Genomic DNA, 26,949 nt, shown 5'->3' on the forward strand with positions numbered 1-26,949 from the left:
CCTAAGACCAATTTGTCATGGGAGACCCTACCAGGGGCACTAAGTGCCCCAGACAACATAGCTCCTAGGAGCCCAAGCTAAACAGGAGTTATACTAAAATAATTAAACTACATTTTTAGACCATCAGATAAATTGTGAAAACCGTGATTTTGCGATCTGTGAGAGCTGAGAGGAGACTAGCTCACGAACATAAAAAATAAAACACAAAAACATGAGATCCCTTTTCTGTTGGTGGAAATCTCACATATTCAGCTGATAACGATGGTTCAGTAGCGTTTTGCTGCAGAGGGACAGAGGACGCGCTGTGATGGCGGGAGTGAGCTGCCACACGAAGCCGAGCTGCAGAGCAGTGAGACCAAATTCACGGCAAAACTTTAGATATCGCAGCGATCTGTGAAAGATTGTTACTTCTCTGTAGTTTAGTTGGTTCTTATGGAGGAGAAGGATGAATGGCCAGCTGACAGCTCAGCTGTTTAGCTGGAAGACGGGAAAAGGAGACCTGCAGCCAGAGTCTGACGCCAAAACGAGGGTTTTAAAACCGAAGCTTCCTCTTTGAGGAAGATGAGTTGGGCCATGAACCGACACTAAAACTAAGTGTTTATTTTTTCAGTTTTGTTTGGGTTAGCGGTCTGCTTAGTGACGTATACTTCGGTAGGTGCGCTATGACGCAGAGCGTCCTGCTGGAGAGAGACGTCGTGCAGTCTGCCTCACTTGCGCCGTACAATGTTCCACCTTTCTGGAGTTCTCAGTGTGACATGAACAATCCTGTTCGACGGCCAAAAACCGCACAGTGTGACCCGGGAATGGACAAGGAGGGAACGGCAATGATTGTCACTTCTGTTTTGGCAGGTGGAGTTTGCCCATGGTGATAGCAGAAGTTTCTGTAGAGACGGAAAAGCAGCTGTCCTAAGGCTGATCCCTGAGGAACACCGCTATGACCCTTTTCTAATGGAGGACATGGAGGAGGTGTTAAACAGCCTCCTAGAGGCTGATAAGTCTGTTCTCACTTATTTAGAGGAATTATTAAAACACACTGCTTACTGCTAATCTAAGACAGAGATACACATGTTCTAATTCAAATGGATTAATTGAAAGAACGCTATTCCGCGGCTCTACTTCATGTCTTTCAGCTGTTGGTATGTATCGTAAACAGCAGCGGGAACATTAGTTGGTTTGTAAGAGTGTAACACAAAAATAGTTGTTTTTTCAGCCGTTTTAAAAACAATCATCTTTAAAAATAAACTGTAAGGCAGAGGGAAATTCACAGCAAGGAAGGAACTGTCAACTGAAACCATCAGCATCAAATGAAAGTCCTGTTGAACCATTCCAGTAAACTGCGAGCTACAGACCGTGTGCTAAACAGGTTAGATACACCTAAAATCTTGGCTGGTGAGAGTTTCTCCTGCCAGAGTGGGGACTTTTAAACACAGAGGATTGGACTGAAGCTTTTAGACACATCCATAATGGATGTTATAAAAATCAGAGTTCATCTCCTCTACTCACCGTTTCTGGTGAGGATGACCGCGATGTACTGCTGGCTGAAGGTGCTGACAGTCAGCAGCATGGACGGCCTCTGGGAGGTGACGAAGCTGAAGGCCACATCCTCTCTGGCCCTGCTGTCTTTGGAAACACTGGAGACTTGAGAACTCCTGTTCTGCATCACCGAGAAGGGCTCCTGGAAGGTGTAGGTCACCGAGGACTCTCTGTCGAAGGACACGGACACCTCTGCAGGGACACACAAAGGGTAGCTTTCAGTGCAGCGAGCTTCCACAGTCCACACAAAGTTATCAGTAAGGGGAATCAGAAAGGACGTCCCTTTAGAGCTGACATGAAACCCACACACTATTAAAACAGCATCAGTGGATATTACTGACAAAAGCATCACCGTAATTGTCTGACTGAGCTGAGGTGTCCTTAAACACGTAGCTTTGTGGACATATGTTCCTTCCTTCCTAAAATAGTCAGCATTAGTGTCCCTCGCTCAGCGCCTGCTAGCATCAAAACATGTTGCAGCATTTCTTCTTTCATTACTTGGAGCAATTTATCAGATGGCTTCCTCTGGGGCCACCGGAGCCTCCGTACGACACTTTCCCCTTCATACAGAGCTATTCCCTGAGCCCTACAAACAACTTTGATGTGTAAAATTGGCACGTTTTCCTTTCCTTTGCCGTTTTCCTTTAAGACAGCCCATCATCCCAGACTAGCTGCTGAAAGCAAGCTGTGCTCCAGTGTTCTTGTACTATTTTATTTTGAGCTTTCATGCCTTTTTTTGTTTAATAAAGGGCAGATGTTGGTTCTGAAGGAGTGAGGCCTGGTGAGAGCTGTGCTGCGGTGGGGAAGTGCTGATGATGCTGCAGTGACCTCCACATGGGCTGCTTTTTAATGCATCAAAACAAAGTTAACCACCAGATTCACTTTGCCATTTCCTGTAGGGTGAAAAGCAGAGGGGATGCGTGTAAATGATCACATGGCTCCCCACCATCCTCACATTACCGCAACAACACATTTGCATCAGGAGTGGCTCAGCTGTGCAGCCACAAAGCCCCGGTGAAGCGCATCGGATGATCTGGAGGCGACTGCTGCTGATCTTAGCTGGTGCCAGAAGTTTGCTTCTGCCTCTTTAATTACACCCACAACAACCGTGGCAGCACACAGTAGGACAACACATAACTAACATCATGATGTTTAAGTAGCCAATCAGCAGGCAGGAGGACTTCCTGATGAATACAAACACAGTCACAGCTGTCACTGTCACCATCCAAGCAGAGTTCTGCACTTTTTGTGCTACGTTCAACGATACAAATGGTGAAATAAAAATGTGATTATAGCAAAATGGATGGATGGATCCAGTCAAACATCTGGGCTGCAAATTGTAATGGTGCATCAGTTGTGACTATAACAGACGAGGAACATATCTGAGATAAAAGGACAAATCATGTGTGTGTGACTTTTATGATGGTGATGATCCATTTCTCTGTAATGCATGGATTTGTGGCACACACACACACACACACACACACACACACACACACACACACACACACACACACACACACACACACACACACACACACACACACACACACACACTGATTTTATGAGTTTAAGGTAATGCATGCTGCTGAGACATGACAGATGTTTTTTCCTGGCTGTGGTTGCTTCTCTAATGATGACTCCACCCACCTTACATGAAACCCTGGTTCCGTTACTGAGCTCGTTCTCCTTCCTTAAGTTCCAGTACATATAAGAAGCTGAGTCTGTTCATGTGAAGCAGCAAGAAGCTCCACCCCTCACACACCCCATAATTTAACAAGCTGGGGGAGAAGGATGGACACAAAAATTCATTCCACATCATTAGAGAGAAAGGCGATATAATCATCAGATTCCTCGTCTTTCAGCTGCTGCAGTTTTACTGAGTTTAATTGTTCCTTCAAACATTAGTTCAACTGTTGTAAAACTTGTTGCACTGAATCAGGAGAGAAGATTAAAACATTTACATCCACTAGAGAGGGAGTGTTCTGTCTGCCATGCAGCCTCTGAATGTTACCGAGTCTGATGTTCAAACAGGAACGTACAGGGCAACAGTGAACATGATGCTCTCCATTCACTTACACACACATGCGCGCGCACACGCACACACATGCACACGCACACACACGCACACACACACACACACACACACACACACACACACACACACACACACACACACACACACACACACACACACACACACACACACACACACACACACTAGGGTGACCAGATCCCAACGTGTCACATTATTGCTCCCCTGTGCCTAGAGTTTTTCCTTAATTGTGTCCACCTGCCTCTTACCTGATTACCCATTCCAGTGTGTATATAAGCCTTGTGTGTTGCTTGTGGTTTTGTCGGTTCTTACTCGTTACATGTCAGTTTTTGTTCACATCCGTCTACCCTGTCGTGTCTGCACTCCTAACCATTAAAAGGAACCAAATGTCTGCTGCTGTCTGGCCTGGGTTGATTCACCTGCCTGAAGGATCCGCTCTTCCTCCCTCACCTTCCCTCCACATCGTGACACAACGTGCCAAATGTGGGACAACGTGAAGTTCCAATGAGAAAAAAACCAAACAAACGTATGTTCTGCGTTTTAGCCCTAACATCACTGTTACATATACATACAATTATATTTTATTATCATATGTTTCTTGTATATGTTTTATTTGAATTCAGCAGGAACACGCATACAGCAACAGCTTTACTATCTCACAGTTCCTCTCAAGTCACCACAACATGACTCTGTAGTGGCTCTGATCATTTTAATAATACAGATATAAGCCCACAATAATACAAACATGCAGGTTTAAGTAGCTTTTCAGGGTTTTCATTCAATGTTTTCCACAACAGAATGACAGTAAAAGTAGCAGTAATATTTTTAGACGTATTTATGTTTGTTTTTAATTGATTTTCCACTAAAATAAGCGTCTCATAGAAAAAAAATCCATACTTCTTTGTTATTTTTCCTCATAATTCAGAAACAAAACGTTTTTTTTTAAACATGACAATAAATCTCTTCTAGATTTTAGGTGAGAGAATAAACATCAGATTATAATCTCTAAAAAATTTAGATCTAATCTAATAAAAGTTTCTTTGAGTTACTTGTTGCCTCAAATGTCTGAGAATAAGTGATGATAGCTTCCATTTGTTCTCCTTATGTCTTCACTGTGCTTTAAGGGGCTCAGCATGTAAGCAGGTATCTGAAACCGCAGCACCGTGTCTGTGTTAGAGCCTCCACTGTGTTCATCATGGACCTGTCTAATTACTGGAACTCCTGCTTTTGACCTCTTCAGATCAGACTCCGCGCCGAGACATGAAGAATGACTCAGAAACAACAAAGACTGTCGAGTATCTTTGAACATGTTTAATTCATGAGTTTACCGCATGTTCTCCTCCGTGCTCACTCACTCTTGTTTTGGTGGTTCGGGCGCTCCACGCACGCTCTGGATCTGCGTTAAAGTCCCGCCTCCGTTTGATTGACAGCAACAGGCAGTTTTCTCCACAGTTTCTTCCATGAGATTGAAACTCGAAACGGGAAACTGTCAACAATGCGGGACACGTGAAAATGCAGGACTGCCCCACACAAAGCCGGACATGGGGCAGCAGCAGCTCAACAAGTTGAGCGGGTTGTCCAGTAATCAGAAGGTTGCAGGTTCAATTCCAGCTCTGGACAGAGAATTCTGCTGTTGTGTCCTTGTGCAAGACACTTAACCCACCTTGCCTGCTGGTGGTGGTCAGAGGGACTGGTGGCGCCTGTGCTCGCCTGCCTCACCTCTGTCATTGCGCCCCAGGGCAGCTGTGGCTACATCGTAGCTCATCACCATCAGTGTGTGAATGTGTGAGTGAATGGATGAATGATACACTGTAGTGTAAAGCACTTTGGAGTCCTTACTCTGAGAGGTGCTATACAAGTGCGGATCATTTATCATTTATCATGTACTGGTCACCCTAGCACACACACACACACACACACACACACACACACACACACACACACACACACACACACACACACACACACACACACACACACACACGCGCGCACACACACACACACAAATGTCCATCTCACCCTCTGTGGATGGTCTCATCCTTCCAAGCCCGGGTCCTCTACCAGAGGCCTGGGAGGTTGGTTTTTGCAACATTCATATTAGGGAGGGTGGAGCCGTAGCGCCCCCTATGGATGAGCCAACACTGACCTTACTTCCGTTAGTGTAGTAATGTAATGTCTCCCCTGGTTCATGTCATTCACCTCTGATCACATTTAGTTTTTTCATCTCAAAGGTCTCCAGTCACCGTGTGCTTTGCTTCAAACAACAGACTTCCTTCTTGTTTGTTCAAAACCGGTCCAAATCTCTGTTTCTGTTTAGTCCCTGTTGATGATTCCATAATCCATCCCGGCCCTACGCACTGTCAACCATCTCCATGAGTAACTTAGCACTAACAGCATCTCATCCACCCTCCTGCTATGCCTCATCTCCTTGTCCACTGGACACTTCACTCCCAGTCCCACCGTCTGGTATCACATCCTCCTCACTTTCAAAGCTCTCCATAATCGGACTCCCCCACATCTCTCTAAAGTGCTCCAGCCTCTCCAACACAGATCATCTTCCCAGCTCTTCTCACCTGCCAGCACACCCTCAGCAGCTCCTACAGCTTTCATCTATTACGTTTTATGGATATATTTTTGACTTGTTGTAACTGTAGGGAAACAATCACGACGCAGTACGTCAACGGTGTCGGTGTGCTGGTATCACAACCTGAGGAGCTGTGACATCATGCTCACACTGCTTTGCCCCAGCTGCAGCCAGATGTGCTCCCACAGAGAGCCAGTTTGCTCAGCCCGCTCCTCGGTCTGAGTGGCTGGAGATGCTCACACACTGCAGCACATCATTTGTTCTAATGCATTTTAAATGTTCTCACATTCTGCAGTCTGGACAAGTATTAATTGCCCCTCGCATTGCTTGTATTCCTATTGGTTCTCTGTAATGGTATAGCCTTGACAGTGATGGATTTTCTGTTTGCTCTAACCAGCATTAATTGATTAAAGGAATTACAGCGTGCAGCTTTTGTTTAGAGACGCACGACTCACCTTGGTTGCAGGTGGTCCCTCCGTAGGCAGACTGTGAGCAGTCACAGATGTAGCCATTGTTCTTTTCAATGCAGCGCCCTCGGTTGTGGCAGAGGCTGCTGGAGCCGCTGCAGTAGCCGGGGCAGCCGGAGGTCACTCCTGGTGTCATCTTGGCCCTCTCCTCCAGGTCGACGCTCCTGCCGTTGACCGTGAGAGACCTTATGCAACCCAGGAAGCCCCTCTGCTGGGATGCGGTTCCTCCTGACAACACGGAAACACGCTGGTATGAAATCCCAACTCAAGTCTACTAAACAGTTAATTACACAGGCTTTAAGAGAGACACAAAGAAGGAAAACACAGTGGTAGTTGAACATTTTCCCCTCGCAGAGGTGGTAAAGTGATGGTTTGGGATGGAAAATAAATCATACAGTTGTGTCTGTAATTTATTTGCGAGAGAGAAAAAAACACAATCCTGAGGGTATAATCTCCTTTCACGATCCCTTAAGGCTGAAAAATGATGCTTGTTAAATCCTGAACTGTTTCAGATGAAGAGAAGCTCTGCAGCATTTCTTATGACGTCTCTTATTTGAAATCCGGCTGGTGGAAGAGAAATTGTAGCTGCTCGTGTGATGTGGTGTGTGAGTGCTGGTTGATGCTGTTAACCCTTCCCCCCACTGAGGTCCTGGTGGCAGGAGTCATTACAACACGACCCACGGCTGCCATCTTTACGGGCTGAGTGCATAAAGATGCTCGCTGGGTTTGAATGAACGCCGTGCTTCGTTTCTGATGCATCAAACGCCGTAGAGCGGCGTGAAGGAGCTGCGTCATAACTCACTACGATGAGGACTTTTCTCCCACTTGAGATAAACCAGCTAGTTAAAATCTGATGGCAACACTCCTTGTTGTTTGGAAGGCCTTGCCGTAGGTAACCGCGGTAACCCAGGACACACGAGGAGCCTCTGCCGCATTCCCTGCAGCTCTACACCCTACAGCTGGTTTTGTGAATATAAAATGTGTGGAAATGAAACTGCTTGTGGGAGGATTGTCACCTTCATTTGTCCCTTTGCTCATCCTATAAATAACTTTGATGGTAAATGGACCATTAGGTGCATGGGCAGTGGCCCCAGCTGGAGAGAAGATGAATAAGGCAGGTTTTTACGGTGCTCTATAACGACGTGTGTTGTTAAAGAGACACGTCCAAATGTCAGGGTGGAGACGGCTAAACAATCACGTAAAATAGATCTGTTCACATTAGCTTCCTGGAGGTGGTCCTCAGAGGTTCTGGTCCATCCTGACACGGCAGACTCAGCTCCATCCATGAAGAGAACCTCCCGGTGCACCATATCCCAAAGGTTCTGGACTGGACGGAGCTCTGGTGGCTGAGGAGGTTGTTGGAGTCTGATGAACTCAGGGCCATGTTCTAGAAATCAGTTCGAGATGATCTGAGCTTTGTGACATGGTGCTGGACATGTTCATGCTGGAAGCAGCATCAGAAGATCAGATAATGTAGGATGCAGCTCAAATCAGACCAATATGACCAGTCTCTTGTGGTCCAGTTCTGGTGATCCAGTGGGAATAGTCACCTCAGGTTTCTGCTCTTGGCTGACAAGAGAGACACCTGGTGTGTCCTCTGCTGCTGGCTCCATCTGGAGCAGATGGGTGGTTCTGCAGGCCTCGGTAGGAACCTGAGCGGATCTGTCTTTCTGTCAGCTAGAACCAGTCCGACCAGTCTCTGGTTGTGGGTTCCAATTCCAGCAGACCAGGCTGTCTGATACCAACAACCAAAGTCTGTTGAATCTCCTTTCCTCTCCATCCCGACGCTGAGGCCGAACTGTGAGCTAGGTCCACAAACGCTGCCGTCTGATTGGCCGATGTGCACAACAGAATGGTGATCATCCTTATCTGATTTCATAGTGAGATGAGAACCCACCAGCTTTGTATTTGCTGTTGCAAAACCATGTCCCAGTCTTTCTATTAAAATCAATGGTAGGAGACAATAATCTAGAGATAATCTGAGATTAGAAACTCAACAGTAGTTGGGAATATCAGCTTCTCACCAGCTGCAGACTCTCTAAGATCCAGATATCCAACACTCAGAGTTCAAACATGTATATTTGCTGTTGTGTGATTTATTTACCGCAGATCTTCTATTCTCAGCTGTGAGTTAGAAGATCTTGTCTGGTACATTATTTATTCCAGCTTTCACACACCAGGGTTGTGTTCTCGAGAGAAAACAAACCTGGCTTTTATAAAAGATTCCTGCCACATGTAATCTTTTGTTTTACAAGCTCCCTCTGATCTTCAGTCCTCATCACAACAGTGTGAATTAGTGATGCTGGGAAAGCCTGAGTGTGCATTTGTTATGGTTTAGCATTCTGATTGCAAACGTTTTAAAGCATCTCATGAGTTTGTTCCATAAAACCGGCTTCAATACATGTTAATTACATTTGAATCAGGTTTGTTCATCAGAGGAACTCCTTTATGACAGCTGAGAAAACGAGACATCGACAATAAAACTGGCCTTTGAGGCTGCACTAATGAATATTTAGTTAGTAAATAAAGGCGAGCGCGGGCCCTTCAGCTACCTGCTTTGGTTTGAACTTAAAGATTTGTGGCTGCGGCAGCCTCTAAAAGCCCAGCATCCTCGTGTTCAGCAGCTGCTGTTAGTAAAACAAAATCTGTCGTTCGTCAGCAGCAACAAACAGCAGATGGACAAAGTCGGCGCCTGGCTGCCGCATACAGGAGTCTGAGGAGAAGGGAACCGGACCTCCAGCCTGCTCTGCTGCTTTCATCATCAGAACCAGCAAACATCACAGCAGCTTCAGGTCCCACCCAGCTCCAAGAGCGAACATCTACCGAAGACAAATTCCTTGTAAATGTAATTTTACTTGGCCAATAAATCTGAAATCTGAATCTGAAGTCCTTCTTCTGCGGTTCTGTTTGTTTCTGAATGAGCAAAGAGTTGTTAACACACTGGGATGTTTGGGAAACCAGTTCATGCGACAGTGCGTTTTCCTGCTGGAAGGATCCACAGAGCTCCACAGCACTCCAGTGGACTTCCAGGTTCATCATAATTCATTCAGATTTTCATGAAAAGTTCCTGAAACCAGGAAGGTTCTCCACTGGCGTTCAGGACTCTGACCCAGTGGAGCAGCCAGAGCTGGAGTTCCCTCCAGCCTAAGCCACGACGTCTGGATTAGAGCAGCTGCTGACACCTGACCTCCAACACCGGATAGCTCCAGGAGTCGCATCAGGAGCTTCTCCCCACATGCTGAGTGTTGGTGATTTCTGCTGCTCATTGTCACATTCTCATCAGCAGCTCCACACACAGACTCCTGGATAGGGTTGGGCATCGTTTCCTTTTGAACGATTCCAATTCCTCATTTCGATTCCGGTTCCTATCAATTCCCGATTCCGATTCTTTGAAGACATGACACGTTTTACACGAGCCATCTAACCACAGGTCCTACTTGATGAAATAATCTCAACTTCAGCATGAATTTTAATTCTATGAACAACAACATCACCTTCATTTTGACAAAAACATGTTTTGAAGAAAAAAAGAAGACGACTTGCAGCACAACCAGTGTGTTTGTTTCTGACCACAACCAAAGTCTGGAAGAAGCCTCTGGGATGAGAGGCTAAATGTCTCCAACACATCCAGAAACGTCCAGCTGTTTTCAGCTAAAACTCTCAGGATGATCATGTCCAGGATGACTGAGAACTACACCTCCATGCTGCAGCAGCATTCAGTCAGGACAGGAAGTGAAACTTAAAAGTAGCTGCTGTCAGTAACAATCTAACATATTTTAAACATTAAAACTCAACAGAAATAGTTCAGAAAGGAAATTAAAATGTTCACAACTTTGTGTGTGATTTATAATAATAATAATAATAATAATAATAATAATAATAATAATTATTATTATTATTATTATTATTATTATTATTATAAGCTGGTGTGGTCCACCACAGAGAAGCTGCTCTAGCATGATGGCTTTAATCATTCTACATGTTATTGTTCAGCCTTCTGACACTCACACACACACACACACACACACACACACACACACACACACACACACACACACACACACACACACACACGCGCGCGCACACACACACACACACACAAGTGTTGGTGAGCGGCTCCGTGTGTTTTTATTTCTGCAGTGAGACAAACACCTCACATTGTCCAGAGTTTGTTCTTTAAGCTTCTATTAAATCCACTGTGTTGACGTATTGAACAAGTTTCCTCTACGCTGCAGGAGTTAAAGTTTACATTGCGGAGCAAAAGTTCGCCAGACGTGTTTGTTTATATCTGGGCGTTGGTCACAATTTGCAAATCACTTTTATTTTCCACGGAGATCCGCCACGGATTCCTCTTTCGGTCGACATTCTAGGAATCAAAATAAAAAACTTTGAATGATTCCGGGAAAAACTAACAGTTGGAACTGGTTCCAGTTGATGCTCGCTGCCCAACCCTACTCCTGGAATAGCATCATGTCTGACCCTCAGATAACCTCCAATTTCACCAACACACAAGTTTTCTGATTAAGGAGTCCAAAGCAGGAGGAGAGCTTTGTCATGTCCTAAAACAGGGGTCAACAACCCGCGGCTCTGGAGCCGCATGCGGCTCTTGCATCCATCTGATGCAGCTCTCTGTGCTTGTAAAATAATGAATGGATATTTAAATAAAATGCTTTATATTTTACTGCATTAATTTTACATCTGTATGCCAATTCTAAATGTAAAGGTTGTCTGCGTAAACCTGAACAGGTCCAACCCGGTCTTTACTGTGAGACCGGGTTGACGCGTCACGCTTGTGCGTAATCATCTGCGCTGTCTGAGCTGAAGAGTGAGATTCTGGGATTCTCCTCAGACGGCTCCTGGATGTGTCGCCACATTGGAGACAGGAACAAGCACTATTCAGCCAAAGTTTCATAATCAAGGAACATTTTCTAAGTGACAAGTCTCGCTTCAGTCGGAGGAATCTTCCCGCATGCGCTCCGGTTCTGCGATGTGCTCCAAGCCCCTCTCCACATCTTCAGCTCGCTGTGTACCATACGTATGCGCTGACAGTGAGCAGCACTGTCCAGTGTCCAGCTTAGATGTTCAGAAGGAAATCTTTTCTTGAGTGATTTAGCTACATCTGCGATGTGCGTAAAATAAAGTGTCAGTTTGTCTGCATGCGTCGGGGTAATTCTTTCTATTCTTTCTCCGTCAAAATAAACGGCCAAATACGGGAATTATCCGGTCAACACAACACAAGCCCTGCTTTTAACTGTTCTGTTTTCTTGTGAAAATGGATAAAATTAAACTTGATTAACACCAGAGCCAGGCGCACTGCGCCGTTATCTCCGTCACTGTAAATGAGGGAAAACAAATTGATCGGATCCTTTTCTGACCTTCCCCACCTACAAAGTTTAATTACAACAATCAAACGTGACAGAGCCTGGATTTGTATTCTGAACAGTCTAAACATGTTGTAAAAAGAAATGTATGACAAAGTGGCACCTGCTCAGTAAAACCACCAACAGGGTGAAAAATATCTAAATATTGTAGGCAGAGACGGGCTACAACTTCTGGATCCAATTTATATAAATCGTTTTATTGATTATCGTCTTATGAAAGATAACTTTGACGTATACGAGCGACCGGTAATGGCTGCTGTCACCTGTTGTGAGCAGCTCTCTGCTGTCTGAGGGTAGGCCCCGCCCACAACGCCGCGGCTGCTGTGGCTCCCAGTGTTTTCTTTACTGTGGGAAACGGGTAATAATGGCTCTTTGATGGGAACAGGTTGCCGACCCCTGGTCTAGGGTTAGCAGATCATCTCACAGGCAGGAGTTGGTGGAAATCATAGAACAAAGGTCCAGATAAAACCCGGTTCTGTTCCATCCCCACCTTTCCAATAAGTTTTAAATAATTGAATGTGGAGATGTGTGTCTGATGGAGAGCCTACCCACAAACAGCTGGCTGCTGAGCTGCAGGCGAAGGTGTCCATCAGCAGGAGCCTCCAGGAAGCGGAGGGGCAGCTGGTCCACCTGCAGGGAGGCCTCCTTCACGTTCCGCTCTGCCCTCACGTAGTGCCACTGTCTGTCATTCAGGGGCAGGTGGGACTTCACGGACAGGACCGCCGGACCGTTGCCCACATCAAAGGAGAAAGTCACCACCGAGGGAGCTGGGAGACACACACACACACACACACACACACACACACACACACACACACACACACACACACACACACACACACACACACACACATGACGGACCTGCATAGATCCACGAAGCTCAGCTGACAGCTTGTCAGTAATTCACAACGTGTCTGATGCTGCAGTAACACATAAAACCCCAAACATGCTCACGGCGCCACCTCTAGGTCTCTGAACACCAGAACCAGAACCAGAACCAGCACGCGCTGCAGCACTTCCTGTGTGAGGACGCTGACGTGAACTTTCAGCTCATCTTTTACAGCTTTTCACTGCAAAGTGAACACTTTTCTGTAAACATCTGGTTCCTCTTGTTGCGGTAAATCTGGGTGTTTTTATGACATCTGGAGCTTTATTAAGCTTTTATCCACGGATGACAGCCGGCTATTGCTGCAGAGCGTGCTGCTGGGATTACATCATGGTGCAACCTGACAGGCTGCTTCTCTGGGAAATTGAACTGTCAACGAGAGTACACCCAAAGAAGAGCAAAGTGTATCACTGATGGCTTTTTGGGCCATTTTTTCTGTTTGGACAGTCTTTCACGCCATTTGCAATCTTATCATGTGCTGCATTTTTCTATTGTGGTGTGACATTCACTCACAGCTCAGCTCCAGTCTGATGAAGTCCTTCAGTCCCTGGTTCTCCAGAAACACTCCAGAGGGAGTGCTGGTCTTGAAGTAAAAGGAGATATCAGAGGCCAGCTCTGCCTGCAGGGTGGGGAAGTAGAGGTAGGAAGACTCCTGGTAGAAAGAGGCCGCGTTCCAAATGGACTCTGGAGAGGAGCAGAGCTACGTTATAGTTTCATCATTCATGCTAACAAGCTCTGAACTCAACAGCAGCTTTGGTGCGTGCATCCTAAACATGCTTCTGTCTGTCCCATCCAAAACTAGACAAGAAGAAGTCACAGCTTGGGATTCCTGATGATTAAACTAAACCAGACTTTTATAAAAGAGCTCACATAAGTCTTTTGACTTTTCAAAACTTTTCTTTCTCTAACTTCTTGAGTCTGAGGTGTGAAGCTCACACCTGAAGATTTAATTCACAGAAGTTCACATCTTGGTCGTCAGAAGATAAGAAAAGTGTGGAGCACAAAAAAACACATTCTTAATGATTATTTCTGATCTTAATTAGTCACACTGAGTGTTTCATGCAACGTGACGATAGTCTCCTACACCTAGCTCCTTCCGACAGAACGTAGGCAGGGCGACTCTCGACACTTCCCCCTCCAGCTGAACTCTGCTGATGCAGCTTCTGGGCTTTCTCTCCCCTGAGTACGACTTACAGGCATAGAGACCACAGGTGTTCAACTCCTCCTCGAGTATTTGGGGTTGTGTGTGTGTGTGTGTGTGTGTGTGTGTGCGTGTGTGTGTGTGCATGTGTGTGTGTGTGTGTGCGTGTGTGTGTGCTTGTGTGTGTGTGTGCATGTGTGTGTGTGCGTGCGTGCGTGCGTGCGTGCGTGTGTGTGTGTGTGTGTGTGTGTGTGTGTGTGTGTGTGTGTGTGTGAAGCCAGCTGTTTTAAGTGAAAGGCTTTCAGGATTGAAGCTGCTGAGCGTTTTTTGCTCCAGATGTTTTACGGTGTGACAGATGTGGGCTGCAGGCAGGTCTGTTTTTATGGCCCAGCCATGCTGCTGAAACATGCGGGGCGTGCTTTTGTGATGTGGAGTAAACACCACAGCGTGGAACTTTGAGTAAGAAGCCTTTCCAGCTTTTGCAGACAAACTGAACACAGATGTGTGTTCCTGCAGGATTCCTAACCGAGCTCGGGTGGTTTTTTAGATCTCAGTTGTCCTTGTCTGAGTTTGACCTGCATATGCGGACGAACGGTTCTTGAGAAGTTTCCAGTTGTTCAGCAACTAGCTGTATGTTTGGCGGCCTCTTAAGCAGACTGATTTGCCACTTTGTTAGGCACACCTTTTCCATTGCTTCTCACCACAAATCTGACCCTGTGGACCCACATTCTGATGCTACTTCCAGCTGGACCGTGCACCATGTCACTAAAGCTCAGATAGATCATCTCTTCTAGAACATGACCATAGTTTCACTGGACTGATGAAGTCAAAGTGATGGATGGAGCTGCATTAGAGCACCCTGCTTCACTCCACTCTGCCTGCTGTAAGGTTTGCAGGAGAGCAGAAGGACTTCGCCTCTTTATCCAGAGACACACAAAGGAAAAACTCTTCCAACAGACAAGGACTGAACACTGTCTAAAATCTCCCTCCATCTGCAGCCAAATCTGGCACAGCAGCTGCAGCCCTGAAGTGATCACCTACTGTCTCCATAACAACGCAGAGGACCAACGTGGTAGACAGCCTCTGATCCCGTCCTGTTGGTGTCTCCAATAAAGATCTGGCTCACTGGAAGGTGGTCTTTGTAGGAGAGGATCCCCGTGTCATTGGCCCTGTGAGTGACAAAAACAGATGCATAAATCGTACAGCAGGGCCTTCGGGGGCTGGGCTCCTTTGTGGTGGTCCAGATAAAGTCTTCTATTCTTCTCCATTATCACAGAAGGCACAGTAAACAGTGAAAAGAGGCCAATCTGTCACACCACAGACAAGCGCCTGTGGAAATATGCAGACGGTGCTCAGAGCAGGGAGCTTTGGAGTAGATTACCGTGCTGCAAACAAAGACATCCGCAGCTCCTAATGCACTTCTTAAATGAGCCCCGATTCCTCCATTCACCATCAAGACATTATGATTAGGTTGACTATGATTGTGACATTACAAATGTAATTCATTATGTCGCTGTTATGCTGTAATTAATCATTTTAGAGGAAATGCTGTTGTAGGAAAAAAACGTAGAGAAAAGAGGCAGCTAACGATGTTTTAACCATTAGATTAGACTGACTGCAGCAGCTTCTTCTGATCCAGTCCCAGCGTTAGCTCCTGGTTCCACCACCCAGCTGGTCTGAGCACCTCCAGCTCTCCCGAATTCACCATTTTCTATGTAAATATTTGACGAGTCTATCTTGTCGTTCTATTAGAACAGGTTCACGCTCCTCCAGCTCACGTCTGTTCATGTCAGCTGACTGACCAGAAACAGGAAGTGCCATGGCTGGAGCGGAGGGCGGGGCTTATAGCGATAATCAAGACAGTTGTTTACCAAAACATGCGTGTTCTGTTAGTCATGCGGGCTTTTAGCACACCTGGAATAATGAAGTATAAATATTGTAGTTCTTTGGCACGATTCTTGTTTAATACAAACTCAGACACATCAGTATAGACGCCTCCTGGTCCTGGAGGGCTGGCATCCAGCATGTTTTTGTTGTTTCTCTGCTTCAACACGCCTGATTTTAACCAGCAGGTGATTAACAGGCTTCTGCAGGTGCATACCAGGTGATTCAACCATTAAAAATCAAACCACCTCAGCATCACACCAGGAAGCAGAAGGTGGCGCGGCACAATGAACTGAAGGAGATTTACTGAGAGGAGCAGCAGGAAAGGATGCTGGAGCTCCAGAAAGCTTCTCTAGAAAGACCCTAGTCGTGCAGCGATCACATTACAGCCGTCTTCCACATGCTCCACGTGGACATGTTCACAGTTACATTAACCGATCCAATCACCAGCTGCAGCGGCATCTTCACCAGTGGATAAGGAGAACCACGGTCATACTATCTGGGCGGTGCTAAGCCCTTGGTGTGTAGAATGGCTCCTCCTCTGTGAGGTGTAACTTCTCCTCCTCATTTCCTCTCTAAACAGATTTAATCAGGTCTTATTAGAGTCATTACACGATAAATGCATTGTTTAAGGAAACTTGTGGACTGTGAGCAACATGATTCTGAGGGAAGGTGGGACCTCAATCAATCAATCAAAGCTTTATTTATAAAGTGTCTTCCACAACCCTGTCAGGAAGCCCAAGGTGCTGAACATGGTACAGTAGAAGGTAAATATATTGAATAAATCAAAAATGAAAGCAATTCAAATTACAAAAAAGGTGAAACATTCTGGTACAGGACAAATTAGGAGTGGACTCTGGAGGTGTGCAGGCCTACAAACATGGTTTAATTAGATGCTAATGGAATAAATATAAACGGAAATCTTATTTGCTAATTGAAATGTTGAGTTAGGTGTGTGTGTGTGTGTGTGTGTGTGTGTGTGTGTGTGTGTGTGTGTGTGTGTGTGTGTGTCAGAGAGAGCACCACGCACCACGTGTCTCTGTCAGCGTCACAGTTACAGAAGTAATTCATGTCCATGCAGTTCTCCTCCAGGCTGCAGGAGCACTGCTGAACTCCAGGCAGGAAGCCTCCCCAGTAGCTCCGCCTCTCTCCTTCTCGATCCAGCCACCAGGACAGCGGACTTCCATCTGCAACATAAACCCTGCGTCAGTCAGAGCCTGTTTACATATGCAACACACACACTAATGTTCTGGTAGAACCAATGTTCCTACACTTATCTTAAAGACCAAGAGGCCATTTTCTTCACCTCAAAGCCAAACGACTATGCAGAAGTAGCTGTGGAGTCGTCATTCATCACTTTCACCAAGGTGTTTGGTGGTCCTACTTCAACCATCAATCATAAAACGTGACCCTCCTCTGCAGAGAGGCCAGCCCGGTGAGAGGAGCCCATTAGGCGTCGTGTCACAATCCATAATCAGGTGTCACCTGCTACAGCGCTCCCCTCCTGCATGTATCACAGCTCCATTAGGCCAAGCTTTGTGTGTGGATGCACATGTCATCCAGAGGTCTGAGGAAGCAAAGAATTACCTGTCCCCGTCTCCCTCCACCATGACTGAACTGTTTTTGATGTTTGATGGAAATTAGAACGACTAAAGTGGATTCAGTGGTGGAGCTACAAAAACACAAGTACCCAGAAACATTAGCATCACAAAGGCGCTCTCCATGCCCTTGCATGTGCACCCCTCTTCTACTTGAGCCATGCTTTCAAACAACATTCAAGCACCAAACAGGTTCACAAATAAGAAAAGGCAGCAATCAATAGTTCCTGTAGGGCAGGTCAGCCACCAGCTCAAATTGGCTCCTATTGACACAACTTATTCTCATCAAGAAAGCAAGCGTTTTACTGATGCACGGCACGCTGCGGGCAGCCTCGGCAACAGAGGAGGTGTTAACAGCAGCAGGCTTTTACTCTGAAACCACCAGGAAGGACAGGAGCATTGATCATATTGAAATAAGCTCATCTTCAGAGGAAAACAGCAAAAACGGAAACGCATCAGTCAGAAACATCAACAGAGCTGCCTTATTCCAGAGAGACACTCAACAGGAGTGTGTGTGTGTGACCCGGTTCCTGCAGCGATGCTTCAAAAACCCAACCCACCTGCTAACGCCGTTTAATAGCAGCAACCAAACCACTGGTGTGGCAGCAGCTGCCTATTTATACAGAGAGCAGATGATGTGTGATGAGAAAATGATCCCTGGAAACAAACGAGATGTAAAGTAGGACAGAGAGGACGCTGTGTTTTGTAGTCACGCTACCTCTTTAGAGGTTTTAATCAAACTGAACTAAACCGTCAACCTGGAACGGAACCAGCTCGAGCTGAACGATGGAAGTTGCACGAGTGAACTTCCGTTTTCCAGCTGAAGCCATCAACTGGAGGTGAACTTCGGATGTTCACGCCTGCATCTGGAATCCCAGAAGGCCTCAGAGTGCAGCTGCTGCTGTCGTCATTTTGTTGTTAATTTGCACGATGAGTGTCATTTTGTCAGAAAAGACATTAGAAGATGCCTTACACGCCGCTTGTAATGGTAGTTCGCATCTACACACTCTGAAGAGCAAAAGTCATGTGACTGTCTCCACTGGAGATAGTCAGACAGAGGCAGGCATTAGGAATTCAGTCCGAGTCTGGAGGTGTTCATGCAGCCGTAAGAGAGGCTTCTCTGATGTGTGATGCGATAATGAACTTATTTGCGTATGCGTTGCACAGGAGGGTGGCAGAAACCAGTTCTGCATAAATAATTCATGACTTGAGAGCAAATGTTTAGATGTTTGGGACCGGAGGTGTGGAGGAGCTTCCAGATGAATGCACATAAAGGCCTGCAGAAAGCCTCCTGATTTATTGTTAGAGTATGACGACAAGACCCAACAGGTGAAAGGGAAGTGCACGGCAACTCTCCGCTGGTCCTCTCTCCAGTAGCTGGGACATTATGGATGTCCAGCAAAGGGACAGGGTCAGAGTAAGAGCAGGGTGCTGCAGCAGGCAGACAAACGTTAGTACTATAAAGGATTCTTTAGCAGGTAGAAATCAGAGTTCCAACTTTTCTGAGTAAACAGTTACGTAATTGGCGAAGTTAAAGAAGGACAAAGTTCTCCCTCTCATCAGTGAGGGGTGAGCGGACTTCTGCCCCTCAGGTGCCTTCAGCCTGGGCGCACAGCTGCAGGTAGGAGTGTGACCAGGTCATCTTCTTCTCTTGTTCTGAGGGACTGGATGGACCAAGCAGCAGCTGTGTTGTTGGCAACAATGATAACCTCTAGTGGATTTGTCATAATCAGTGTGGATGTGCAATTATTTTCTATTTAATGATTCTTGTGAGGAAAGGAAGGATCAAAGATCAAAGGGAGGAAGAGCATCTCTGGCTCACACAGCCTGATGATGGGAGTCATCCATGCTGCTGCTCCACCACCTTTCACAACAAAACACCAGGGGTCTCATTTATCAAGCTTGCTTACGCACCAAACGGGGGCGGAAAACTGCGTAAGAAACTTTCCACGCAAACTTTGGGATTTATGAAAGAAAACTTTAAAAAATGTGCACAACTTTAAGTTGACTAAGGACCTGGCTTACACACATGTTGGACATGAAGAGCACCTGCAGTGCTGCTGCTGAGAAGATACAATTATGAAATCCTGCAGCATTATCACTTGTACTGCTTCGTTTACACACAGAACAAGACCCCCCAACACGCACATGTACACACACACACACACACACACACATGCGTGCACACTCACAGACACACACACAGCCCGAAGTGCAGATTACGGAATGCAGAATATCAGCAGGGGGACAGATTGGGACAGAACATCATGCGTCTGTGACAGTGTGTGTCCTGTCACTGTGACTCGATTGATGATGCGCCCTGGCTACTTGGACAAGGGAGATCTCTGTTTGGGTGACTGGTTAGTGTGTGTGACTTTCACCTGGGAGTCTGGGGATTGAATCCTTATTGGACCATTTTTTTTTATATCCGCCACAGATCTCTCTGAAGAACTCAGCATTGATGGCTTCAGCAACGCTGTGCCACTCTGTGGATTTTCTCTTATTTGTTTTGCAAAAGCACTTCCTTTCATTTCTCTACCTCACCCACAGGTACCTCAACTTCTGTGAAATTGCGCTTCCTTGATCTGCCTTGATCTACGGTCGCCATCATCATTGGCGGAGCGCTGCAACAAGCCGGCTTATGTATATGCATGAGATCCACAAGGCACTTTGCACTGACTATTTATGGCAGTAAGTGGGCGTGGTGAGGGCAGGATGTGACTAAAATGCAGCTGAGAAATATTCTCGTTAGTCTCCGATTTATGAAGCGGAGATTGCGTGCAGCTGTGCGTACTCCATGTTTGATAGATCACGAACCTACTTGGCGTAAGTTATTTTTTTTTTGCTGAGCTTAAGTACGGTTTTAGTAAGGATTCTACTCAATGTTTGATAAATGAGACCCCTGGTGAGTTTATGATGAATCAAAGGGGAGATGCATGAGCAGCATTTACCCAGAGTCACACATAGCTCTAATGACCCATGATGTCAAACAGGAAACCTCTCAGCCAGGAGGGTTTAAGACATGAGGCTAAAGTTAAGGATGTGAGCAGCATGCTGGAAGCTCCGCCTTGCAGCTCAAATCCATTACCCTAGAACTCCCAAGGCAGTCATTTTGACTGTTTTCATATTTTGATTTGTAATAACTTTAGTTAGGTGGATGTTGTCCTGGCTTTTGGCTTTTACTGTTTTTGTGTGTCCTTTATTTTTGTGTTATAATTTCCATAAAACAATGTATTGTAATGTCCAGAAATGGTCAGTTTTCATGTACACCTTGACCCCTTCAGTATCTGGTCTACATGGAGACAGGAGTCTACATTTGTGGCCTTTAATCTGCCGGATCCTGCCATTCCATCCGTAATAATAATAATATCTTCAATCATCTGTGCTTAAATCAATAAGGTTGATTGATATGTGCTGAATTACTGAGAGTTTGAAATGAATTATTATATTGAATGACTTATATATAAGGTAATCAGTAATGTTTGATATGACAAGGCAATCAACACCTACACTCAGACACAAGGTTCATTAGAGAGATACGTAAATTAAAGTTAAGTTAAACTCATTACACATAGATATTTCCTTACCCTAATTCAGAGAATCTGTATCTGAAAGAAGGCATGATGCTCTGAGGTTTTTGGTAACACCCCTTAACATGGCACGTTCTGATTGGACAAGAATTCATAACATGACAATATTAAAACAGAGCTCACGAGACGGTGACTCGGTTCTACAGAAAGCTACAGAACGGCCATCCGGAGCGACACCTCTTTAACCCTGAGCTTTTTTGGCAAGCTGTCAAAACCCTGTCAAAAACCTGGCACTGTTCCAACTCCCTAAGAGTCCTTCTAGACGCATATGGTTCTACACATCTGTTGTGACCCGGAAACATCTCTGGACTGGAGAGTCAGTGCTGCGGTTATTCTACAAACCTCTGTGCCAGAGATCATCCGACCTCCCTGACCTTCGGATCCACGAAGAGGGTCTTCCAAAGCGTGAGGTAGACACAACATGATCGCGTCTTGATGTGGTTTTGATAAGAATCAACTTCCTAGTTATTGCAAACCAAATTCTTTCCTTTTACACCCAGAACTCAGTTCTTCTAGATACGAAAGTTCTGATAACCTCACATTCACACATAGTCACCATACATCACAATCCATCCACCTAGATTCATCCATAACAGTAATATTAGTCAACTTGTCGTGTTTTAATTGTTTGGAAAATAAATTCTTGCTTTTTATCAGCCTGACTCTCTTCTTGAATCAGTACAAAATGTTCTACAATCCCTGAATAAACAAAGAACTCTAAATCTTCTGGTTAAACATTAAAGACCAATCAGACTGGATTTCCATATTTATATGGAAATTCACATCACATTGGTCAAAGTGTAGAGTAGTGTATTAAGCTTTAAATACATACATAGTTACTCTGTCTACAGTATCGCAAAAGCTGCTTTTGTCTTTGTCTGCCACAAGCCGGCAATTTGATGGCTCTATTGTTTACATAGTGAGGTATCATCAGTTTTTGTCCTTGCCATCATGGAAGTTTTTCCACTAATAACGAACAGCGTCGCCGTTGCTAAGCAACCAGCTCTCCAGCTCTGTGTGCTCACTCTCCATTCATACTTTGTGTGAAACAGCGTCTGAAACAGCTTTTAGAAGAACACTCTCAGTGAAACAAGCATGAGAAATGAATCTTCAGGCAGAGAGGGGAAAGCTGATGAAAACTGGTCGGTAGGAAGCGGCAGAGACTCTGACAGCAACGCGGAAGATGATCTGGGACCCCCCACCCATGGAGAAGATCCGCGTCGGTCACCCAGCAAACAATAGAGACTTTTCAAGGTTTGGATTAAAACTATATTTTCTTACCAAATTATTAGCTTCACACATCCATAAAAAGTTAATTAATAACGCTCCACAATGTATTTGTCTGCCTGCATTTAATTACGGTTGTGGGAGTTCTAGTGAAGTTAGAATTCTGGGAATTCTAGTGTTAAAAGCAATTCCGGTTTGGAGTAATTGCTCATCTGCAACGCTGGAGAAACTTATTTTGTCAAGTCTGTGCAGGTTCTCAAGTCCCTCTGGAGCTGGCTGGGCTTGATTCATCACCCAGGAACACCAGGGCTCCAGATGAGAGAATCTGGGTGAGTAACGAGTTAAGCTCCTGATTCTCCTAATACACACCTGAGGACCCAGCTCAGGATCTAGCAACTATCGTAGTACAGAGTGAGACTACAGGTAGGTCAAACGTTAGATTCACACACACACACACACACACACACACACACACACACACACACACACACACACACACACACACACACACACACACACACACACACACACACACACACACACACACACACACACACACACACACACACACACACACACACACACACACACACACACACACACACACACACACACACACACACACACACACACACACACACACACACACAACCGCTGATATGAGGGAACTGACCTTTCGTGTTGAAGAGTCTGGATCTCTTGCAGGTGTAAACTACTTCCTGTTGACACTGGTCGGACCCAGAGATGACGGCACGTAGCTGATCAGCTGACGCGTTGTAGCTGAACTTCACGTTGTACGGTTTCTGAGGAGAGGAGGCGGGGACTCTGACTGGAGATGTGCTGTTGTGGGACAAGATCGTCCACACTTTGTTCTCTACGAGAGAAACATCACTCTGGCGTCATTAAATCACAACAGCTTCAACGGAAAACAGATCTTCTAAACTATTCTGCGAGGACAACAGGATGAATGGATTAATGGGTGAATAAATGAATGAAATAACATTCAGACATAATGAGTAATGTTTAAACGCTGTTGGACTCTGCTGCACTCGCTCTCCAGGAAGGTGTTCTGTATGAAGCGCACCAGCAGCATGAATCTAGATCATCAACAGGTGTTATCTACAGCTGGCTGCACACCTACAGGACCAAACCAAGCAACACGAGGTCAACGGGCAAAAATCCTGCATGGAACAATCACGACTCGGTATTTTTTCATTCACACATTGTTGAATGATGCTAAAGATGTGTACAGATGTTTTATCCATCAAGTTTATTAGTTAACTCACTTTGAATCCGAGACATGTTTTATTTATGCTTCCTTTTTTTAACCAGGAAGATTGATTCAGATCAAAAACCTCATTTCAAGGGAGCCCCGGCTAAGAGGCAGCCAAAGATCAGGTACAGATGGTCAAGGAGAAACATCTAGATGTTAGTGGTCTCAAAGATTGCCACCTCCGCTGTTATATTTGCAAACTCCAGAATGGTCCGTGGAGCAATCAGATGAATTTGATTATTTAGAAGGTCCCTAACTCCCCTGAACCCCTTTGCCGCTGTTATAGTGAATGGGTAAGAACAGCAGACCTGATGCTTTAAAACAGAGAGGTGCATGACAGCTTGTTCTCCTCCACAGGGAAACACGCTTATTCATCATCGCTTTGATGAAAGGGATTTTCACAAAATGATCAAGGACTTCAGAGAAACAGGTGCCATTTCTCTGAGCAGTGTTCTTTTTGTCCAGGTCCAAAACAAAACTAAAAACTTCTATAAAACAAAACTATGACAAACATAGACGGACATGTCTGGCGATGAAGAAGAGATGACAACAAAAACTGACAAAATTAACTAAAATCCAATCAGAAAAAGAGAAGGAATGGAAAAAGGCTGCTGTTTGGACAAACTACCACAGACATCCTATGCTGATGCTGGTCTACACCGGTAACCGTTTAACAATCGTTGTCTCTAGAGAGAAAATGTCCACGGCTTGGAGGAAATCCCAGAAATAAACACAGCTGAATACAAGTCTTACCTTTAATTCACCTCCGCCATTATTAGAGTAACACATTTGAATGATTTGATGGTATGATGTCATTTCCTTTACAAGCACTATACAGATGTGTAGACTGTATTAACACTGAGAGACACAATGTCAGCTGGATCTGTTCATTTTGGCCTTTTCCAATAATTTTGATTAAAACAATTATAGATTTAGTTTTATTGATCCAAAATGTGAATTTTTCATATTCCACTAGAGTTTCAAGTAGGTGTAGTTAGCATTTCCTTTGCAGACACGGAAAATGAACGCGTCATAAGAAAAATACACGTGTTTTAGTCGACTAAAAGAAAACTAAAGTTAAAACAAACTGAACTACTAAATTGTGCCAAATTAAAAAGATTTTTAGTTAAAAGACTAAAACATGTTTGTCTAAATTAACACTGGTTATTAAAAAGTCCACAGGGTGCCAGGCCAGAAGAATGAAGTCAGAACTACGGAGATCAGGACCAGAACACCAACTTGTTGGGTCCAGGTCCGGGAGACTAATCCCACTGAGAAGCTGTGGTCCATCCTCCAGAGGTAGGAGGATGAACGCAGACCCAACATCGATGGTGAAGAATGACTCCATCCGTCTGGATCTGGACCACAAGCTGGTTTGCAGCTGTCAGAGTGGACCAGAGGTCTAGCAGAAGAAAGACCAGTAGCCATAGAAACATCTGTCTCAAAGCACTGAAAATTGGTGAATAGCTTGGGTCTTGAGTTTCTACTTTTAACACGAGTTTGGGTTGTTAAAATCCTTCAGATGAGATCAGACTGAATATTTGTGACAAAACAACAGTCAGACAGATAGTCCTCTAGGGCCCTGCACCCTCGCCCTGGTCCTCAGACCTGTCCTGTTGTAGCCTAACCTCTGCTCTACCTCACCTAAAAGGCTGAGGAGGAGCAGCAATCACTTGTGTTTGGTGTGATTGGGGTCAGGAAGCATTTGATTTGAACTATTTCCTATGTAACTGTTCAGGTTAATGGCTGGATGAAATCATCATCATCCTCCTCCTCCTCCTCATCATCATCATCTCTGGCGTGTGACACACTCATTAAGAGTCACATGCTGTTGTAAAACAGGGAGCTGCTACACAATCATTCATGGCTTGTGGCCCACTTGTGTTGCTTGTGACGTTTAACACGTCTCAGTTTTTCTGCATCACAGAAAAGCAAATGAACACATTTGGATTAAACTACGTGTAATCCTCGTCTGTCCTAATCTGTGAACGTCCCGCGCTCCAAGAACCACCTTCAGGGTTCAGCCACAGCATTCTTCCTGTCCTTTTAATATAATATACACAGAAAATACATTTAATATGTCTAAAGCCACGGGGACGTCATCTCCTCTTCACTTGGACTCATCTCATGATGAGGATTTATTGTTTACTCAGCTCCAGAGAAAATCCCCTTCGCTGTGTGATTATTCCCATCAGGCTTCCTGGATTATAGTTACTTACATATCTAATGGTTTTCTTAATTTAGGTCAAGCTGAAGCATATCTGGTGCTGACTAACTCAAATTTCTTAGAGGGAAGAAAACAACAACAAAATGATAGCAGTCTCCTCCGTAATGACATCATCTCCTCAGGACATTAACCTTGCAAGGGACGAAGCAGCTGGGGAAGTTGTGACAGCTAAGTGATGGATACTGTCTCCAGAGTGTCAAAACTTAGCTCACTATGCTCTGTCCCATATGTCATGCAGACAGGTCGTGCGTCCCTGTCTGTCAAATGTCACACCTCAGGTGAACCCGCGCACATTGTGTCCTGGCCATCAAAAGATGCAAATGACTCTGCTGATGGGTCATAAAGGAAAAGAACCCAAACTATAGAAGATCCAGAAGCCCGACAGGTCCTGATGGAAGACAGTGTTGCTGCAGAGTGAATGTTTAGGGGTAAGAAAGTGATGGTAGGATTAGCTGAAAAGCCCATCTGTCTGCTCTGTCCAAGTGTGGTCTGATACGTAACGCCTGTGTGATCAGATTATTAAAGACATGAACACACCGGCATTATTTGGCTGCAACAACGTAGAGTCCAACTTTATGACCTCATGATGATTCTGGAGTAAGTTAGTGGCTAGGTTCACAGATTCAGCTCTTCAAACCTCTTCTGTGTTTAGAGCAGGTGGAGTATTAGCATTTGTACCTTCACCATAAACCATGCATGTCTGCTGCCCTCTGGTTGGGGATCTACGGGTGGTGAGGGCCAGTTTTATTTCTTCATTACTGTTATGTTGTTGTAGGATTAAATATTAAGTTAACATTGTTGTAATAACATCGGCCAACAAGTAGTTCAGGTTTTTATCATCGTTTCACATTTTCACTTTTTATTTCTGGGGTGGCACAAGATATCTCTTAGCGGCAACGCTCAACCTAGAAAAAACAAAATGTCATTTTAACACACGCAATCCCGCAATATCGTTATGATAAATAATTATCCCAGCATTCACTAGGGTGGACGGAAACGTACCAATGCTCCATGATGAAATATATGATGATCAATACTACATAAATAATATAAACACACGACATTCATCATTTCAGCTCCATCACAGTCACTCCATGTCTTC

At 45.0% G+C, this 26,949-nt stretch overlaps 1 protein-coding gene and 1 long non-coding RNA gene across 2 annotated transcripts in view; one reads left to right on the forward strand and one right to left on the reverse strand.

Annotated features, from left to right (window-relative positions):
• The window catches only part of cntnap5a (contactin associated protein family member 5a), a 165,578-nt gene that overhangs the window by 32,726 nt on the left and 105,903 nt on the right, over nucleotides 1–26,949 (reverse strand). The window contains exons 13-19 of the mRNA XM_015965714.3: nucleotides 23,021–23,221; nucleotides 16,963–17,119; nucleotides 15,090–15,217; nucleotides 13,421–13,591; nucleotides 12,570–12,788; nucleotides 6,629–6,868; nucleotides 1,504–1,725 (exon numbers count right to left, since the gene is read on the reverse strand). Coding sequence (XP_015821200.1) covers nucleotides 1,504–1,725; nucleotides 6,629–6,868; nucleotides 12,570–12,788; nucleotides 13,421–13,591; nucleotides 15,090–15,217; nucleotides 16,963–17,119; nucleotides 23,021–23,221 — 1,338 coding nt within the window. The remainder of the gene's footprint in view (nucleotides 1–1,503; nucleotides 1,726–6,628; nucleotides 6,869–12,569; nucleotides 12,789–13,420; nucleotides 13,592–15,089; nucleotides 15,218–16,962; nucleotides 17,120–23,020; nucleotides 23,222–26,949) is intronic.
• Nucleotides 22,160–22,999, forward strand: LOC139062644 (uncharacterized). The gene is made up of 2 exons (XR_011516213.1): nucleotides 22,160–22,374; nucleotides 22,600–22,999. It is a non-coding gene; the product is annotated as an uncharacterized lncRNA (long non-coding RNA).

Source organism: Nothobranchius furzeri, chromosome 14 (assembly GCF_043380555.1).
Source record: "Nothobranchius furzeri strain GRZ-AD chromosome 14, NfurGRZ-RIMD1, whole genome shotgun sequence".
NCBI classification, from domain to species: Eukaryota; Metazoa; Chordata; class Actinopteri; order Cyprinodontiformes; family Nothobranchiidae; genus Nothobranchius; species Nothobranchius furzeri.